General features: G+C 38.1%; 1 protein-coding gene across 8 annotated transcripts in view; it reads right to left on the bottom strand.

The window, feature by feature from the left end:
• The window catches only part of APC (APC regulator of WNT signaling pathway), a gene marked incomplete at its 3' end in the record, with an annotated part of 64,622 nt that extends 43,164 nt beyond the window's left edge, over window positions 1-21,458 (bottom strand). For 7 of the 8 annotated variants that reach the window (XM_082013378.1, XM_082013381.1, XM_082013383.1 and 4 more), the window contains exons 1-3: window positions 21,257-21,458; window positions 2,695-2,779; window positions 1,558-1,759 (exon numbers count right to left, since the gene is read on the bottom strand). In XM_082013378.1, coding sequence (XP_081869504.1) covers window positions 1,558-1,759; window positions 2,695-2,779; window positions 21,257-21,391 — 422 coding nt within the window. In that variant the 5' untranslated portion in view covers window positions 21,392-21,458. Of the gene's footprint in view, window positions 1-1,557; window positions 1,760-2,694; window positions 2,795-21,226 lie in introns of all 8 variants that reach the window. The other variant, XM_082013379.1, reaches the window with a different exon arrangement.
• Window positions 21,459-21,849: the final 391 nt, after the last annotated feature.

Below are 21,849 nucleotides of genomic sequence, written 5' to 3'. Positions count from 1 at the left end.
CTTTTTTTAACAGTACTTGGAACAAAGACCAGTTCACTGCCTAAGCTGTCTTTATCGCCGAGAAAAACATCCAAAGAACTATCACCTTAGAATCCATGAGAATGGGAAAAGATCACAGATCATAAATCAGATGTGCTAACCACCTTGAAGAACTCCAGCTGCCATAAATTAATACTCCTTCTTCCAAGTGACCTGGACTTCACTTGAATCATAATTACACCCAAAAGATTTTTGTATCACATGTGATAAAAAACAGCACTGAATACAATCAAGTACACTGTTTTGTCAAGATGGAAAATGGCAGACACAGTAGATTCTTGAAGACTGGGATGAGCAAGGGGGAAGACTTTCCCAAATTCCTCCTTGGGCAGCTCTTCAGGAATCTAGGTTTTATGCAATGGAACAAATGTTATTAATGATCCTGACCAGGAAAATGAAAAAGCTGCTGCTAGAAAAGGCTCAATATGGACCCATTGGAAGTTACCATAGGACCAAAAGAACAGGATCTTGGTGGAAAAGTGCACTCTCAGCTTTTGACTGCAAAAATTTTACTGAACACCAGGAAAGGCCCTTTAGAGGAGGGGTTACTGAATGGCTGCCCACAAACCACTTACTACCCACCAAATTTTTGTATTACGATTCCAAAATGGATTTTTTTGCTTGTTAATGACTACTAGGCATAAAAACACAGTGTTGCTATTTATTTGGTTTTGTAGCCCCCAGCTTGACATACTATCCGTTAAGTAGCTATCAATGACCAAATCTTTAGGAAACCCTGTCTTACAGACAGGCCTCTGAAAACATGTGGGAATTCAGTCAGGTTCACTTTAAGATATAAAGATGTCTTCAGTGGAAACAGCTGCATGTCTCTTACTTTGCATTTCCTTTCTAAATGATTGATAAAGTGCTACAAATCTGTATTATGCCTTGAAAGTATGTTCTTCCTATTAAATGGATAACTCTACCTTCCAAGAAAAGAAATGTCATGATTTTTGTCACCATAAAACATCAGATGGGAACAACACCTTGAAGACAAGAGTAAATATTTCTCTTTCAGCTGACATTTTTGCTGAGAGCGCAGAATCACTAGGTAAATGTCTGCTCATAGTAAATAACTGATCAACCAGCTATGGTAGTTACAACCGTTTGCAAAGAAGAGAAAGAGACTGCACCATCACATTGGTAGTGTTCTATCACTTATCAATACTGGTGAGGAGATATGGAGGTGCTTGGGATGCTCCAGTTCCTCTCTCAAAAATGTACTTCAGATGTTGACAATCTGCTGATCAAAATAAAATAACCTTCAGCCAACAAACAGTAACAATGAAAGGCATATATGAAGAAGCAGTAGAAATTGTATGATGGGTTTTAAGCCTTTTAAATTTTTTTGTGTGTGCATCTAAGTATCATGTAGATTCCTGGTTTCCTTACCTGTCAAGACAAATACACCAGCAATCAAAACCATATGCATGATAGCTAAATACTAGGTGTGTCAGTAAACTTTCCTATTAAAATTAGAAGTCAGTCCCTATTGGATGAATAAACAGGGAAACTTGCCTCTCTTTTTCTAGCTCTTCTAAATAACCAGTGCTTTCTCTGCTTCCATTCATAAATCCTCTTCTTGGAAAAGATCCCATGGGAACAGGACTGCACTCTCCTGAACGGCTTGACACAGACCCTTCCCGGCTCCCATATGAACGCGCAGACACCTTTGGCCTTAACTTCACTCCAGGGAAGTTGGTACTTTCCAAGTTCAGTTCTGGATAATAAAGAGCAAATGCTTTCAGAGTTGAAGTTCAGCAGCACAAATGTAAAAGATCATTTCTATCTTATCTCCTGAACAAATCCGTGATTTTTGATGGAAACATTTTGCATTGGAATCCACAGAAGAACATAACGTGAACAAAACCAATCTTAATGGTACACTTGGCATATCCTAGTCATCTAAGCAGAGGGCCAAAATGCAATCCTGACAATCAGAAGAGTATCCTCACACGAGCCTGCCTGCCTCTTTCCCAAAGAACTTAAGAAATGGGCAGAGTTTTGCATAAATGGCATATGAATTTTTCTTGTGGCCCACAATAGCTTCTTCCTCAGAGATCCTGCAGATGCTTCACTGTCATGTAAATGGTGACAACTCTGTTCACCACAGGGCCCTTAAATGTAGACATCCCCTACAATATTTCTGGTTTGGTGGTAGGGATAATGGACATACACAGGGAGTCAGTGGTCTGGGCTTGCTTTGCACATCCCATATAATGCGACAGCGCACATTCCAGCAGATGTTCTAAGGAAGGGGGCATCAATTTGCAGTATGGCAGATACAATTTCAATAATATGATATGGAGGGGGTAGGGCATGCAAACAAGTTTAGAAAACTGGCGGAACTAATCCATTATTAATTTAAACAAATGTATTTTTTTCTGAAGAACTGGATGAAATGCAAGTTGTATCAAAAGCACTTAATATGAAGCCCAATGGTAACAGTAGCAAAATCACAAAAGCAGCATAGAAGCATGGTTTTTTTGAGAATGTGTCTTAAAATGCCTACCAAAAATAACAGGCACTGAGACTATGCCTAACCCATCAAAGTCAGCACTGGAAAGAAGATGCAGCTGAGTTAGAAAACTTCATCCCAAAGGAAAAACAACTGAGAAACAAATGAATCTACTTAAAACATAATTCTAGATTTACCTTTAAGTCGTTCCAGTAAGTCAATTTGTCCAGAAGACGCCATTGCCTCATCTTCAATACTTCCTTGTAGCTGTTTCAGCACCTCCTGTAAGAAATTAAGCTTAATTAAAAAATCCTTACAATAATAAACCACACGGTAAATACAACTTATCCTGCCCTCAAGTGCACATTTACGTAACAGCTACTGGGACACTGATGTAAACAGTATTTCATGTGATCAAGTGTCATAACTTTAATTACCATCAAATATATTCTACAGTATTTCCCCAAGCACTGTCATGATGTAAAGTATATCCTGAATAACTCATCCTCTCTGATATCCAATTTATCAGCTTATTTAAAAGTTCTTCTCAAAGTGAACACTAGTTACCTCAAATTTACAGATGGAGAAATGGCAGCATACAGAAATTAGTTACATTTCTCCATCTGTGTGCCTAAAGTTAGTCTTCTAAAAATAAAATTTGGATATATAACTAAAAGTTGCAAGAGTACCTTGAACACCATATTTTTTCAACCTCAAAGATATCAGAAGTAATCCCCAGGATTTATTTTCTCCAGGGCCTTAGCACCACTGTAAACCAGCAAGGAGCATCATATTATTCTTACTACTGCTACCACCACCACACCTGTGAGGAAAAGACTTAAGATTCCTTCATGGTCTTGTATTATTTGGCTTATTACTACTACTCCTACTGCACCATGCCTCCAAAAAAGAGATCTAGGACTACTTCATGCAGCTGAAGCTTCAAAGCTAAGAATATTGCCGTGTGCTATTGAAACTATGTATGATAAAATTATAGAATTAATTACATATAATATAATATAAATATAATGTAAATTAAGCTGAAGGAACATACTTCTAATGCACAAAAAGATTCAGAGTAAACAATGACTACTGCACTGAAAGGGGCTTGTAAGCCCCCAGGTCCCTAATGCTCAGTGGCCTAAATTCAGGTAGAAAATTAAATGCAAGTTAGTGAATGCCTTTTCTATATCGTAATGGCAGATACATCAATAGCGAAAACAAATTGAAAAGACTGGCCACAAGGCAAAATGCTCTTACTAGAATTTAAAGTATCATTTTTCATACTGTGGCATAGAAAATATTTTTAGAAGCAGCAAGAGTCAGGAAATGAAAACAATTCTGAATAATGAAAGGTGTTCCGTACTTTTCACACATAAAACTCTACACCCACAATTGTACTTCTGTTCAGACCTGAAAACTAATGAGTTTTAGACAATTTTAAAAAATACCCACATCACTGTTTTGCTCTTTTAAGAACCTGGCATACCTTATTGTCAACATTAATGGTTCTCGCAACTTGTACAGAAGGTAGCTTTTAAACATATTTTGCTCTTTTCAAAGGAATGAAAATGGCATCCACAAGAAGTCAAGATGTTCTTTAAACAGACACACTACTGAGCTCTTCTGTATTCAAAATGTTGCTCCTTGTACAAAAAAAAAAGTAAAAGGATTTTGAATAAAGAACTGCACAGGGTTCTGGGGAAATAAACTCCAAGCACTAGACTCAGAGCAGCATAGTCACTGCAGCCACCCACCATGTAATTCCTTCCTCTAGGAAGGAGGAATTCTGGAGTACAGACACACTAATTACATTTACACTGTTTTGTGTAAACTTCTGCAGGTGGAGTTGAGGCCAAATTTCCCAGTTCACATGTTGCCTGACTGATAAGAGTCAAGGTGTATGTCTGTGTTCATGTTTTAGCTTGGGTCAGTCTGACACCAGACTCCCATCTGCCCCACCAGCCGCACTTCAGTTCGCATCGCAGGATGATCTCTGAGTGCGAACCAAATTCCTTCCCGATCAAACCACACTAGCAGTTACACTCAAGACTGCTAATGAGCATTCACTCCACGGGACCAGGCTGGGGCTAGTCCAGAACAAAAATCCCCTGAAACATATATAGTATGCATGCTGGGTCCGCAACATAATTCATCTGCAGGTTTGCTCTGACTGCACTACCTCTTAGTGTTGGCATAGCCTTTAGGATCAAGTCTGGTGTGATACAATCACTGCTCTTGGAAAGACATCTCCACTGTGCTTATGCTTTTAAGTACATTCAAGGGCATCCTCATTAGCCATATGGCTCAGCCATCTCTACACATAACACCTGCCTTGTCAGCAAAGTCAGGCAAACAAGTAATCCGCTGTTTTTCAAAGGACTCCTACATTATCTGACATAAGGGCAGATAACATTGGCAGACAGCAGTCTTAGCTTAAAAGCCTAAAAGGGCAATGTAGATATGTGGAGTGGTCTTGGGAGTTTTGTAGGCTTCTGAAAGACCTGTCAACTCAGACAAATTTAGAAATAACTAATGAATCCCCTTCTTCTCAGAACAGCACCTTGGTGCAGGGAAAAAATGCAATACAAACTTCCAACCCGTCCTTCTGCTCCCTTCTTAGAAGCCTCTTTCTTACCTCTTTGTGTGGCAGTTCTGCTATTTCAGAAATTGTATGTTCAGGATACTTTCCTGCATAATGAGTCTTCCTGCTCAAAAAGCCAGTATGAACATATAAGTGGAAATACTATCACCTTTTCCTGTGCTACCAAATTACATGACTGAGGTGTCCAGGCAGCCAGGGACTGCTCTTTCTGAGTATTGGCAAAAGTTAAACATTATCATACTGGATCACCTTTCTCAATTTTCTCTGCTACAATTAATTAATTTAGGTACTAACTTTCAGATTTTAAATGACCCACTGTTCTTCAACTGCACATGCATTTTTTTTTTCAAGTTGGTAGGTAAAGTGTTCTTTTCTACATTTTTCTACATTCCTTCTCTAAATTTCTACCATTGTTAAGGTAACAATACCATTATAAGGCTATGACATCAATTTCGAACTCAATCATGGCACACTTGGAAATCTAAGCTGACAAAGCAGAGAAAGGTTAGAGAGGGAGATGCAGCCCCTGGGCCAGGTACTGGTGGAAAATGGCACAGTGTGCTAAAATGACAAATCAGGGAATTTACAACATTACTTGAATAAAGGAACAAAGTAGTTTTCTGCAATAACCCATTTGGAGGAAACAGATCAAGTTATCTATTACTATGATAATGTGCATTTTTATTTATTCACTTATTATAACTCCAGGACTCAACACTAATGCTGTTTATGTGCAGTTCTCCTATTTCTTCCCCCAAGATCAACACAGCGCTTTGAAATAGTGTTTTTCCACAGTAACTTTATATCATGTCTGTTATCATGTCTGCTAAATAGTACAACATCTTCTCCACAAATAAACCTGAATCAATTTAAGTTTAAATTAATATTCTGTTTAGTTATGGAAGTTTGAATAAATATATTGGTAGTGGTTTATAGCATCATTCTAAGCAAATTCTTTACTGACATAGTACTGACTTACTGATAAAATGCACAACATAAATGAACATAACCATAAACATGTAAATACCTATGAGGAAGGCTGCAGAAGTTTTTTTCTGTTTTTTTAAAGAATGTAAGTAAAACTATTTTAATGGTCATTTAAAAATAACCTAATTTATCTTGTCCTACTGGGGAAGTACAAAAGAATGCTTTTGGAAATGGAGCCATCCCTATGACTCATCATCATTTAAAAAGGTTTCTGTCTTCACAGTCTCTGGACTGTGAAGTACAGGAACAATGTCAGGGGTTTGGGTTTTTTTTTTTTTTTTTTTTTGGACTTTATGAATATAGTCCTGACCTTACAACTACTTTATGGATAATTAAATAAAAAAAGATCAGATCAGTCAGCGAGTAACTGGAAAACTACTGAGAAGCAAAGCACCTTAACTAGCACTACATGCACCCAGCTAAGTGGTAAGGGTTGTAAATAAAATTGCTTAAGGGCTGTGAATTTATTCAAGCTGCTAATAAAGAACAAAACCACAGAGGAACAACACTAGTGCCAGATTTCAAACCCCAATGAATAAAGATTTAAAAGTATATTAAATTTTTTAGGACTGTAAGCATAAATATTATTCATATTTAGTAATATTTCTAACGATGGTATCTGTAAAAAGACATTCTGGTGTAGACATATACCTCTCCTTTGGCAAGAAAAGCACACTGATGAAAACTCAGACAAATCAGATACATTTGGTCTTCTGTGAACACTACTTGCTACCCCCATCCCCCGCTTTTAATAGAATTACTTGTATTCATTTTTCTAAAAGTTTTGTGTATTCAGAGAACGCCAGAATAGATGAAAATCATCATGAAAATTAAGTAAGACATCACTGGCAGCAGTATGCCAGGTATACTGACAGGCCAGTATCAGTCAGAATACTGAACTAACAAGATGTTTTGAAATTTACTGGATCTTTTAAATGTAAACATGAGACTACATCTAAAAAGACTTCCAACAAAAGCTATTCTATCAATCACTTTTTAGTAAGACACTTCATACCTGTTCCTCCTTTTTAGCTAATAACTATACTTGGACCCATATGAAGCGACATTCCTGTCACCTACACACACACATATATATATACACACACAGACTTCACTGTATGTTTCTTTCAATGTTTGTAAACAAAACGCTATTTGAGTTATCCTTCAGTTTAGTTTTTTTAAGTTATGCTTATCTTGGTTACCACTATGTTTACAACATTCGAGTACAAAAACAGGTTTAACTGCACAAATATAGAAAGAGTTCACAATTTCAGACAGTAACTGAACATCCATCTTAACACCATATAGGATGGAAATAATGCACACCGGATGACTCAGAACTACTATTTTTAACCAAATCAGCAACATTTTTAAATTAGAATATTCCTGACAGATTTTGTCCTCATGTTTTTAACCCAATACGCTGAAAACTTAACATACAATTGCAGTCTAAACTGAAAGTGATTTTTGAAGTTCAACCCAGTGCTGTACATTGTTTCAATTATGATTGGTTTAAAAGGGCAGGGAAAAACATATACTAAAAGTACATATACTAAAAGTACATCCATCACTCAAATTAAACAAAAACATTAGATGTCAAAACAGCAGGGGTAGAGATGGACACCAGCATACTATTTTCTATGGCATTTATAGATAGCAAACACTTAAGTTCAAGGTCTCACACAACCCGTCATAACTATATGAACTTGACAGCACCTCAATACTATCACACATGGTACAACACACAAAGAGGCCAAGTGAGAGTTATGGAAGAGGCTCTGTACTCCTATACATTTTGGCAAATTATACTGCTGTTTAATCAAGCTTGGTGGGAGCCCTTCTAATTGCCTGAAGTGCCAATCAACAGCTCTGGGTGCTCAACCCTATAACCAGGCCCAATGGTCAGCAATGATGACAGCACTGCTGACAGAGCTGAAACACTGGAGCAACTCAACTTTTAACCTTGTAGAAAGAGGAAAGCATGTTATGTAAAATGACATTGTTCATTTTAATTTCAAACAATGTCATTTTCTAAAAGAAAAATACTCGCTTGGTGCCACCACACTCAAGAGTTGTCACTTGCTGTAACCACATACTGAAGTCTGCTAAGTTTTGAGTGCAAGCCCACTGTCAGATGAACTAATGTTATCTGATTTTATGCTCAGGAAGAATGCTGTCTGAAGTAATGTCTGTAACTGTATTATATCTATCTCACCAGCTCAATTTCACCTAAATTCTAAAAAAAAAAAAAAAAAAAAAAAAATAGAGAGAAAGAAAGAAAGAAGGAAATACAATAGGCCTTTATTCAATTTTCCAACCAATTTGGATTCTGGCACAATCACAAAGATTATCCTAAAAAACCTACTTATTGTGAAATCATACCAACAAACTTAAAAAGACACAAATCAAATATAATTTAATGCCACTGCTGCTTCTTTACTGCTTAAATAAATTCACTGGCATTTTAAATGTCTGTGTTTTGCAAGATGCTAAATGGCTTTTATAACTGCATTTTTAGTTCATATGAACTTAAAAAGAGTTATTTGCAAATGTCTATCTGCATTAGTTGTGCAGTCACTGAAGAGAAGAATGTCCCAGAACTCATTACTTGGCTCAATTTGTAATAATCAGTTCAGCTTATGGGAGTTTCTTCCACTCACACATTAGAATTTATCAAATGACATGAATACCTTCAAAATTACTTTTATTTTTAGCAGTATTTTTAAAGGATCTACCGAATGCACTATCCCTTGCACATAATACTGTACTACCAGTATTCTTCTGCCCCATGACACAATCCTGATGTGACAGTCTCCTTTATGTGCCTTTAAGACTGTCATCACCTCTTCCATTCTGAAAGGCATGGGTGCATGCGGTACCATAAAAAGATGTAAAATCCAACTGAGAGAAAGAAGGTGAAAGCTCACATTAGAAAAAAAAGAAAAAAGCATATAATGTTTCCTGTGCTAACCGTTATTACAATTTCCCCTTGAAAGATTTAAAAAGTTCATGTTGAGAAAGGGAGCATAGAAATTAAATGGAAATCAAGCATATACTGGAAAGAAAATACTGGATGAATTCACACAGCACAAGTTACAGAAACTCAGAATTTAGCAACTATTCCACAAATATTTATACAGGCAAGGAATGTTACTACTGAATCAATAGCTCTTCTCCATACTTGTTCATCAGACAATGAATTTGTTGAAAAACACTGCAAAATAGGATTTTCATATGTCAAAAGTAAAATCTTTATAAATTTAGCCTCAAAAGAGGCATTGTCAATGTCAATGAAAGCCTACTAGGCAGCAAAGAGAGCAGCTAGTAGTCTGCCAACTTGCCCCTAATAATTCTCCAGATGAACAGCCTTTGTGTGTAAGACTATAGGCAGCTCATTTCATTCTCACACTAGACTAGCTAGTTATTATCATGTACAGTAAAGACCGTTCATACAGGCAGTTAAATAAAGCAAATATGAAGACATGAGGAAAAAAGTAGAAATCTGGTATGGCTACTCAAAGAACAAAAGAAGGTGTCACCATGTTCTGTCCACTTTTATCACACCTGTTGTGCAGGATGGGTGAATACAAAGCTAAAACAGGCTTTTACCAAGAGCAGGGGTGTATGTGCATTTCCTTAGGCTTTCACCAGGAGCAGGGGTACATGTGCATCTGCTGTGCAAATGCCTATATGGCTAACCTTTTGGAAGAGGACATGACTTTCAAAGTGTCAGATCCTTTGCTATTATTATATTTTCAAAGTTCTCCCTTATTAAATAGGTATAATGTAACACGGACAGTGAGCTTGTACTGAATTTTAAAATCTATATTATTTCAGAATAATTCAGTAACACCAAATGCAAAGTATATGTTATTATTGCATCAAAATATTTCAGTAGGTTGTAACCAATGTAAGTGGATTTTGAGCACTGTTTGTCCAGGATGAGACAGTGCTATGTAAGATTTGTATCTCACAATTCTGACTGAATTCATTCCTATTAGCTCAGCTGTCTGCAGCATTTCTAATGGTGACTGCAGTTGTGCAATTTCCATGACATACGTGACCCACTCACAGTGAGACCACAGCTCATTCAAGGAGACATGGTTTGGCCAAGAAATGCAGCTGAAAGAGGGGGATGGAGTTTTATTTTAGTTTTAATGCTGTAAATTTTTTTTTTAAATAAAATACATTTTCCAGGAAAAAAAGTCCATTTTTTCCTTGCAGACGGCGTTTCTGTCAAGAAGGAACTTTCAGGAGAAATATCTGACTTTACAGATCATTATATACATGAAAATCTGTGTTTAAAGACTTCATTTGCAGAGGTAGAGTAGAAAATAACACTGTTTTATACAAGGCTGTATTTTCAACCTTCCTGTGAGCACTGAGCCTGCTAACTTTGGAAGGTTTTTTTGTAGAATAGGAAAAATTGTATCATAGGGTGCACAACCAGTTGACAAAATCAGGGTGGCATTGCCTACCTTAAAGCTGGCATTTCCTTAACGTTTGGATGCGCAAACACAAATAAAATGCATTTTAAGCCTTTTTTTGGTGGTATTTTTTTCATCTAAAGAAAAAAAAAGTAAAACTATTGTGTAAATTACTATTTTTTTGTACTTTATTTCAATTATGAGGTTTGTTAGTGCTACAAGCAAAGAACAGATCTGGGGGTCAGATTCACTGCAATGTCTCCACCGTTGAAAACTAACATAAACAAGTATTTCACAGAAATTTAATTTATGCTTTTGGTTTATGGATTCCCTCACAGAGCTTCCTTCTCAAAAGCCGTAAGCTTACTACACAAACTCCTCGTTTGCTGCTGCACCTTGAGCTGTTCTTCAAAACAGTTCTAGTTCCTTCTACATTTCCCTTTGTTGTCTGCTGTAATTTATGTTCCTGCTTAAAGCTCGCCTAAAGCTGAGCCACAACAAAATTCAGTGAAGTATCAAAGAGATCAAGACAAAGTCTCTACTGTGTGCCAGACAGAGCATGTACGAAAACAACCTTTAAAAAACGGAAGTTTAGAGAAGAAAAACAAGCTCTGTTAACTCAGCAGAGTGCACAGTACCATATAAATACCTCCCAAGAGCCAAGGGTACAAAGTATTAAAAAAAAAAACCCCCAACAACCCTTAACTTTGGCCACATCATCCAAAGCGCCAAAAAATCAGTCAGACAAAATGAAGTTGACTCATTAGAGTTGGCTGGAAGATGCATGGAAACCATGCCAGGACAAGGGCAGATTCAACAGAGGCACCACTTTCTGAGGTACGCTGCTTGCATGGCAACGAGCAAATGAAGAGCATGCTAGAAGGTTCTCATCAGTTGGTGACACACAGGCTAATTAAGGAGGGAAAATTTATGCTCAACTGCTGCTAGTAGTGAGCAGAAAAAGAAGCTTCTTTCACTAGCATCTGTATCCAGGTAAACAGGATTTTTTCAAAAAAGCTGGAAGCCAGGCACACAGAGGCAGAACTAGGATGATGTGAAAAACACAAATGCCAGAAACGAAGGATACAGTAAAAAACAGTAATGTGTCCACAGCCTCATAGCAGCATAGTATTGATATCACAGGATGACCATGATGCTTTGCAACTGCTTCATAAATTGTAAGGGAACTATGGATCATACTGGCAACTTAAATTCTTCAACTTCTCTGGTCCTTTATGTAATAATCTAGCAACCCTGGTTTCCTAAAAAAACACAATCAAAACCACCGAAACCAAAACACACCACTTTTTAATGTGACAAAAGTTATCCTAGTGCCAATTTAACTTCACTGAAGTTAAATTACCACACACTTTAGCCCCAACTGACGTAAGTACAAATTTTCACCAAAAATGCTGTCCTGAAAGTATTTGCTGAAGTGTCCTCCAGGGACATGAAAATTAACACACTGGGGACCATGGTAGTTTTCAGGTGGCCAGGGCTTTGTGGTGGATCTGGTTAGACCTCTTCCTTAGCACTTTTGGCTGACACCCCGAAGAAGCCTGAAAACCTTTTAAACAAAACAAAAAGCTGAACTATAAATCAGGATAATTACCTAACCTTTTAATTAAAAATATTAACCATGCGAATGAAAAGAAAACGTTACCTGAAGAGACACTTCAATTGCTATTCTTCAGACTCAGTGCAACCCCCCCACTGCCTACCGCACCCTTGCAGGGCAGATGTGAAGTGCAGAGCGCTACCTGGTCTGAGAAAGGGCTCTCCATCACTGGCCAGGCAGAGGTCTCCATTTCCTACTCTACACAACTTCTTTGAATTTCTCTTCAGCCATGGGCTCCCAGGCTGCTGCTGTCACTTTCCCACCTTCACCCCCTCCCCAGCTTCCCCCACCCTCTCCCCCCCAGCCTCTTAACGCCCCCCTCCTTCACAATGCTCAGGAGATCTAGAAGCAAGGGAAATTCCTCCTTGTCCTCCTCCCCCCTTCTTAAGGGACCATAACCCAGACAGGAAAAAAAACCCACAACAGAACCAAAAGCCAACACTGTCCTTCACACTGAGACAGACAAAACACCCATCCATACCAAAAATCCCACCTCCAACAGCAGGAACCTAGTGAGGATACATGAGCAAAACAAAACCTACTGTTCATTTCTCTTGTATGTCCCCTGTCCAGCTTCCACCTGGCCTTGACTTGCAGACTTCTTGAAACCACATCTCCAGTGATACCACCTCCTGATCAATTAATTCTTTTGGCATCCAGATGCTCCCATGACACAGACTTACGATGAGAAACAAACCTCGTTTTGCTTGTTTTCTGCTTGCTATCTGATAATGCTATTTGACATTCCTTAGAGCTGGTATTGAGGGAAACTAATCATTCCCTATTAACTTTCTCATGCTATTTATGATCTTTCAGAGCCCAACAACCTTCTTCCCATTCTGTCGCTCTCTCTTCCCGCACTCTCCACCTGAAAATTCCCTTTCTTGTTGCCATGCTCACTACAAGAAGGATGTTGAGGTGCTGGAGCGTGTCCGGAGAAGGGCAACAAAGCTGGTGAGGGCTCTGGAGCACAAGTCTTATGAGGAGCGGCTGAGGGAACTGGGGTTGTTCAGTCTGGAGAAGAGGAGGCTGAGGGGAGACCTTATCGCTCTCTACGACTACCTGAAAGGGGGTTGTGGCGACGTGGGTGTTGGTCTCCAAGTAGGACGAGAGGAAATGGTCTCAAGTTGCGCCAGGGAAGGTTTATACCGGATATTAGGAAAAATTTCTCGATGGAGAGAGTGGTCAAGCATTGCAACAGGGTGCCCACGGAGGTGGTGGAGTCACCATCTCTGGAAGTGTTCAAAAAACATGTGGATGTGCCACTTCGGGACATGGTTCAGGGGACATGGTGGCATTCAGTTAACGGTTGGACTTTATGATCTTGAAGGTCCTTTCCAACCCTAACGATTCTGTGATTCAGAACCCCTGGGAATATCATGGAACATATCCTCCTAGAAGTTATGCTAAGGCATATGGAGGACAGGAAGGTGATTCGAGACAGCATTTCACCAAGGGCACGTCTCGTCTGATCAGCCTAGTGGCCTTCTGTGAAGGAGTGACCACATCAGTGGACAAGGGAAGAGCTACCGATGTCTCTCTGGACTTCTGTAAGGCCTTGGACAAAGTCCCCCATATCAACCTTCTCTCTAAATTGGAGAGAGAGAGATTTAATTGGTGGACGAGGAACTGGTTGGATGGTCGCATCCAGAGGGTAGTCATCAATGGCTCAATGTCCAGATGAAGATCAGTGACCCTCAGGGGTCTGTACTGGGACCAGTACTGTTTAATATCTTCATCAATGACATACACAGTGGGATCGAGTAGACCCTCAGCAAGTTTGCAGAGGACACCAAGCTGAGTGGTGTGGTTGACATGCCTGAGGGATGGGATGCCATGCAGAAGAGGGACCTGGACAAGCTCACGAGGTTCAAGAAGGCCAAGTGCAGGATCCTGCACCTGTGTCGGTGCAGCCCCCACTATCAATACAGGCTGGAGGATGAAGGGATTGAGAGCAGCCCTGCCAAGAAGAACTTTGGGGGACTGGTGGATGAAAAGCTGGACATGAGCCGGCAATGTGTGCTCACAGCCCAGAAGGCCAACCCTATCCTGGCCTGCATCCAAAGCAGCATGGCCAGCAGGTCAAGGGAGGTGATTCTGCCCCTCTACTCTGCTCTGGTGAGACCCCCACCTGCAGTACAACATCCAGCTCTGGATGCCCTCAGCACAGGAAAGACATGGATCTGTTGGAGAGAGGAGGGCCACAAAAATGATCCGAGGGATGGAACACCTCTCCTGTGAGGACAGGCTGAGAGAGTTGGAGTTGTTCAGCCTGGAGAAGAAGAGGCCCCGGGGAGACCCCATTGCAGCTTTCCAGTCCTTAAAGCAGCCCATGAGAAAGACGGAGACCCACTTTTTAGCAGGCTCTGCAGCGATAGGACAAGGGGTAATGTTTTTAAACTGAAAGAGTGTAGATTTAGACTAGATCTAAGGAAGAAATTTTTGACAATGAGGGTGGTGAAACACTGGCACAGGTTGCCGAGAGAGGTGGTAGATGCCCCATCTCTGGAAACATTCCAAGTCAGGTTGGACGGAGCTCTGAGCAACCTGATCTAGTTGAAGATGTCCCTGCTCACTGCAGTGGGGTTGTACTAGATGACCTTTAAACACACCTTTCAACCCAAAAATTCTATGACTCTGTTATTCTATGATATATGTAAAGTTAAGACCGTTTTCCATCATGATTGTTTTACTCTTCAGAGCACTGAATTTTATTTGTTGTGTATTCAATTCAGTCACTCAACACCACAAAGTTCTTCTGCAGCTCTTGACACTCCACGTTCATTTCTAACACATTGAATATCATCAAAATTGTTAATATCATTCTTTTTTTCCAGATAACTTAAAAATATGTTGAAAAAACATGCGTCACTGCAGAAATCTCACTATGACACTACCCATAAAATAAAACCAAAACCTAACTATTTATTCTGCTCTTCATTTTCTATTTTTAAGTTGGATAAGTAATCAAAGAACCTTCCTAAATCAACTCAGGTTCTTTGGGAGTCTTTGATGAGGGACATTACTTAAACTTATTTTAGAAATCCAAGCAGACTCATCACTGCCAATATTGCTACTCAATGATTCCTTCAAAGAACTCATTTATGAGCTACACTTCTCCCTAAGAAAGAAAGTTAACTCTTTGCACACTAGTAGTCTGTTCTTTACTGTGGTTTCTGACAACATGACCATTACGAACACAAGCTTGCAGGTCTGTAGATCAGCAGTTTGTTCCAAACTTTTGCTCTTAAGAAGTGGCATCACACCCGCCACCTTCTATAACTTGCATGCTGAGGCCATTTTAAACACAGAATATAGATCTTGATTTTTGTCTGACAATCACAAGTGGTTGTTATAAGCAGAAGGACTTAAAATACGTAAAGGATCTTGCAGGAAAATTACATACACACACATTTGGTAAGCAGTGCAGATGTCTGTCTGGTGGAAAAGCAAAGAAAGATTACTAAACTTTCTTCAGTTTGAATTCTATAGTTTGACAGTGTATCATTACATTTAACAGACAACAAATAAACAAAGATACATAAGAAAGCAGGTGGAAACATGCAAGCAAAGAATTTCAAGGGCTAGGAAGTACCTAACTACCAGAAGATCTCTCAAGCAATAAGGCTGACATAGTGTGGATTATACAGAAGAGAAGCTTTGACTAAGAAGCCATATGAATTCCTGCAAGGAGTGAGCCTTGAAAGTCCCGTAATCTGACACAGTAAGTATCCCCAGCAAAATGTACAATTTCTGGTATCTTGTAAGAAAAACTGTTATTAGATTTTTGAAGATGGGATTGCAAACATGGGTATCCATTAAATGTATTCATCTACAATTTACTTGAGGAACCTCATATACAGGTAGATACACACTACATACATACATAGTGCATGACAAAATTGTTAAGCTCTATGTATCAGAGGTCTCTGAACAGGTTAAGCTTCAAATTCTAATTTGCAAGTTCATGGCTCACCATGATATATTGACCTAAAAATTCTTGTGCCAGTTACAAAAATATCTCCTAGCACCTTCTGTGCCTTACAAATGAGGATCATTAAACACCGATGATCAGAGACAGCTAATCAGAATAAAGTAGGTTTTCAGGGTTAAGTATCAAGAAATAGTGGGGTAAGCAGATTGTAGGACCATAAAATGGAGTTTGGCGAGTTAAAAGAAAATGTCTTTATCTGCTTATCTAATCAAGGAGACATCTGATAAAAGTAGTCACACATTCCGAAAGAGAGAATCCCTCAGCAGCCATTCTAAAGCAAACCTTAAAATTTAGGCAAGGGGCATAAAGGGTACCAATAGTATCTGAGATCTTATGTCACTACAAATGTAAACTAAAAAAAGGATGTAATTTAGCCACTGGTATACCTGATGTAAAGGATAAGTACTTTTTTTTTTTTTTGTAACTCTTATGGCTTATAGATCACAAAATGCTACTTCCACACAAGGCTGACAAATAGTTTATGTCCCAAACCTATAACATAGTGTCAAAACATTGCAAAACACTTAGTTCCTGGAACATTGTGAACACCAACCTTCTGTTTTTATAAAAAAATGTATGCTAAGAAACTCTAAGCTGGAAGCAGTATGTTTTTTAGATTTCCTCTTTTTAATGAAACAAACAAGCTACTGTAACTGTTAAGTTGCTAACTGGCTAGTCAGTCTGCTAAGGATTTGTATATTCATCCCTTTAAATAGTCATAAAAGGATATTGTAGGAAGTTACATTTGCAGATAATAAAATGCAATTTAATCATATTTAATTATAAAAATCACAGTTCTAACAATATATTAAGCTTTCTCATATTCTCACAAATCCATCATGACAGAAACAAGATGAAAGGCGCCATGGTATCTTCTTTAGCACACTTTTTACCTTTAATTCTGCTAATTTGAGTATTAGTTAACCAATCTCACAAAGTATGCACAACATTGCAAAAAATCTGCAATATTATATTCTATAGGCTTAAAATTTCTTTTGCAACCACATTAAATTATCTTAGTGTAACATTGTACAAACATTCAAAATCAGTATCCTCAAATATCTCAGCAATTGCTTTTTTATTTAGTCAAAATCCACTCCTATCCAACAGGATAGCATCACAAAGTTTATTACCCTGCTGTCTAATTAGCAGAAGAAACCCACAAACACAATCCATGTCAAAAATAAACCACTTTTCAGACCTGCTGGACGTGACAGTAACTAGCTCTTTAGGACTTTGTCTTTTAAACCTGAATTTCTTAAAACAAACCAACAACCAAAAAAACCGCCCACAGAGAATTATTAAAACTAAAACCTTTATATGAGGACAATGATACGCCAAAAACCCCACCGTCCACAAAACACAAATATGTTAAAAAATCCCACGAATAAGCAGCTCATGATTTCCTGAGAACAAGAGTTCAACCATTGCCTTATTTCTTTACAGTATGTATTTAGCTGGTTAGAATGTTTCTCAGAAAAATTCAAGAAAACTCGATCAGTTCTACTGACATTTTTCCTATTTTATTATTGATATATGTGGACCTAATACAGAGGACGTTAAATAAGCTGGAAAATCGTATGTAGAATATAATTTTAAGTGTCCTATATAAATATGAAAGACAGAACATTTTGCCCACAGAGCATCACATATAACAAAGACTGCTTTCTTACACAAGATAAGACGTACTATCCATTTACTGTAAAATCCAAGCACTCAGAGAGTTAGTGTGGTGATCAAGCATGACGTGATTCTTTCGCTAATTCTTGAGTACTTGAGTTAAGTTACATATACCTATTTCCCCCAGATTTTATATGAGGAAAAATGCTGATATGAATCAGCTATGATGTTAAAAAAAATATATGTATGCCACCCTTAACAAAAAAAAACCCTTGCCTTGACAAGAGCCAGGCAGGGGAATCTGACAAAAATTCTCCTTTACATGCACAAAGTAATACAGCTGACATTGAACTGCTTTTTGTTTCTTCATGAACTTTATAAGTCTTAAATTCAAAGGTTAATTTTTTTCAAAATTTCTCCATAGTCAGTGTTCTGTGCAGTTACTGTTACTACCTACATCTAGACACTGAAACCATTTTTCCTCATTTATGGGCCAACATTATTTCATTGACCATCAAACAGCATATTTGTTGATTTAGCGAGAACATTTTATCATACTAAACTGCTGTACTTCATCTGACCGTAAGCCAATAGTAACAACTGAATTTCCCAAGTTAGTCATAATACTCTGAGGGATTTCTTTTGTTTGAACGGTTAATCCCTGGGACAACACAAATGAAAAAACAAAGTGGACACTGTTTAACTAATCATTTTGGCACTCCTGTTATCACATTTATCTCTGTTTACCCATCACGTTGTTTTCTGGTCAGCAAATGGACAGTTTTCACTTTTCAATATGAAAGTTAGCTTTAAACATGAAGCATTCAGATACTGTTCTTATATAGGTCAGTAGTAGTTTATAATAAACACATGTGCAAGATGAGCTCATGTTAAGCTTTTAATTCCAGTATGACTATGTTACATTTCTGAAATGGAGCGATTATAAAGATGAAACACTGACACAACATTTTAACGCTACTACTTCCACAATCAATTTCTTTAAAGATACAATATTGTCTTTAAAACACCCTTCCTCACTATTGCCTTTCACAACTGATTAAAGAATGTAAGGCAAAAAGAGGAAATACAAGCTAACACATTAACAGTCTAAAGAATCACTGTGAGGTATTTCTGCATTAGCTCACAGATCAAAATTCATAGTGCAAGAACATTGATGTTTGCCACAGATCCACAGCTTGTTTTCCTCACTGAATATTTGGGATCTTACTTGGTGGGAGGGGCTGCTATGGCTCTGTGACACTTACATGCTCCCAAAGGACTGGCTTTTTCCAAAATATTTGGAGTTTTAACTGCTTATATGGTAGCCACAGGGCTTTCAATCTCCACTGCTCTGGTTCTTCTAATTACTTTTCTTGTAATTATCCCTAGTTATGGCACTGGAACCATACAAACCATGCAGTTTCTTTCAGTGGAACAAAGCCACTGCATATCTTCTAAAGCTTGCAAAACTAAAATTATCTCCTGACTAAAGAGAATCCTACAGTGATCCCCATCAAACTTCACCCACAGTTCCAATCAGATTCCAAGATCATTCCCACACCATCTTTCAGGTTCAAGTCCAAAGCTAGGCTTTGAACATTTCCAAACACATCAGAAACAAACAAGGGAAAGAAACAGTTTCTTGGGTCGGGTGCAGAAGCAAGCACTCCTGAAGAACACAGACGATTAGAATTTCTTCATACAATATGGATTTAAAAAAAAAAAGTCAAGTTAATCTGAACAATCTCTTCCCCACCCATCCCCCAAAATGAAAAGAAACATACTGAGTTTGATATTTGAGTTGGGAGTATTTTTAGGATAAATTCCTTAGATTTAGAATGGCATTTCAGGGGAGAAAAAAAATGCGACATCTACTCTGAATATGCTCATAAGCACTCCTCTGTGGAATCCGATAGAGCCACTTTCTGTTTGGTGCTCTGCCAGGTTTGAAGTAAGGACAGAAAACTGTTCCACATCCCAAATTAATTCCCTAGAGACCAGCTTATACAGCTGGTCTGTCTCTAGGTCAGTGGAAATTTAATTATCTGCATAAAAGCTAAAAAAAAAAAAAAAAAAAGAAAGAAGAAAAAGAACTGCATGGGGACAAGGATGGGAAAAAATGACACTTTCACTCTTCCTTTTTCAAACTGTGAGGAAGACAGTCTCCCCTCTTCCTCCCTCCCTTGTTTTAGACTGCATTGACAGGGAGGGAAGTGGAGTTATTGACAAATTTGTTATATTCTCCTACGAAGAACAGATGACAGAACTAGCTTTCAGATACATAAATGAGCAAACAAGCAATTTTTTTTTCCACAGCTGCTAATGCAACCACTGTTTCAAGTGGCTGGTGTAAAGAACTACAACTTAGTTTCAGTTTAGGTAGCAAAGCCATTTTCATCTTACAGTTAATCCTTGCATTGCAGTGTATCTGAAAAATTTGTGCTTCTTTCAAGTGTTGTAAGTAGGGACAGTGCGCCAGAACACTTCTTACAGTGAATATACAGGTCACAACCTACATACTGGAGGAAAATAAAGTTCCGTTCAAAGTATTTTTAATCACTATATTCATCAGATTACCATATATTAAAAAATAAAGGTTAGTTATAAAGGAACCGTAAATCTGTGCTACAAAGATCAGAAAGCAATGACATGGACACACAAATGTTGTTTGATATTTAGAATATGCCTACCCTATACAGGAGTATATGCAGAAATACCAACAATTTCTGAGCCGTATTAACTGAGGTACCACGAGCATCTGGTTTTGCTGGCTGTTAGCAAAAAGCAGCAGGATTTGTCAGCTTAGGAAAAGCACTACATTAATGCAGCTATAATGCTTGTGAAATTCTGCCTTGTTCAGTGTCGTGGATTGGATGGATACAGCTGTGTATCTATCCTAGTGATCAAAATCTATCTAAATTCTGTTTGAGCCTAGTGTTTCCTCTTGGATAGGTGGCTCTGAAGGCTTATATAGCCTAGCCAATATACGCCAGATCGACAGATCTGGGTGAAATTATTAAGTATGAATTTAGGCTTTGGGAGAGGCTGGGGAACTTGTGGTCTTATTTTAAAATGAACTTTTCCTTTTGGGATGTTAAATATTGTAATTGTAGTAAACCCAAAAAATTTCAAACTTACCTTAAGCCACTGAAAAACTCCAGTCTCTCCCATGTTTTCAAGAGATGAACAATACTTGCTTTGTCAAACTATGTCAGCAGACTGGACTTCCTGCTGGTAAGTCCAGCAGTGCTAAAATGGCAGTGCTTATGACACACCAGAAAAGAAGGTATGAAAAATTAAAGCAGTTTCTAAAAATATTTCAATTTTCAAATAAAAAAAAATTAAAAATTAGTCACTAAGTAGATTTGATACTTTCCCCTTACAGAGCCTGGAAAATTACTTCTGTAGGAATCTAAAAGCACACAAAACTTGTGGAGCAACTCCTAGTCCATGACACAAGAGGCAGCAGCAGAAATACTGATGCACACAGGCACAGAGCTTGCAATACCTTCATATTAGACGCCTCAGTTTCCAGTTTTGTTAGGTGATTTGAGTTATCCTCTAGCTCTTGCCGAAGGTTGGAGTTCTCCATCTTTAATGCCTCAACTTGCTTTAACAACTGATCATAGGAAGCTGCGGCCATCCTGGGCTACCCTCAGCCCTAAAAAAAGTAAGAGAAAATATTAAACATTTTAGAAAAAATATCCAAATTTATCTAACCATAAAATTATCTCTCTCCTTCCCATTTACCATTCAACTTTTTAAACATTTAATTTAAATCCATTAAACTAAACTATTAATGACTAGAACTCAGAATGCCAATTCAAAGACCTTTTTCAGTGGACCTCCATTTGATACATATGATTAAGCAATGAAAGAAGTTCATTAACAACTGCATTAGGTATTAGGGGAAGCCAGAATACATGAAAGAAAATCATAGCATCATACAAAAGCATCCTTACTATTCACATTTCAATTCTAACAGTGAGAAACTATGCAGATAATAGACCATATTTAATAATTTTTGGACAGACAACAAGCACCGTCAACCATGTCTGGAAGATGCTGACTGCCTACTTATTATAGGAAACACAAGGTAGT

This window comes from Phaethon aethereus (genome assembly GCF_964289735.1).
Source record: "Phaethon aethereus genome assembly, chromosome: Z".
In the NCBI taxonomy this organism is placed as follows: domain Eukaryota; kingdom Metazoa; phylum Chordata; class Aves; order Phaethontiformes; family Phaethontidae; genus Phaethon; species Phaethon aethereus.
The sequence above is the reverse complement of the archived record's forward strand: the minus strand, read 5'-3'. Positions and strand labels throughout refer to the sequence as shown.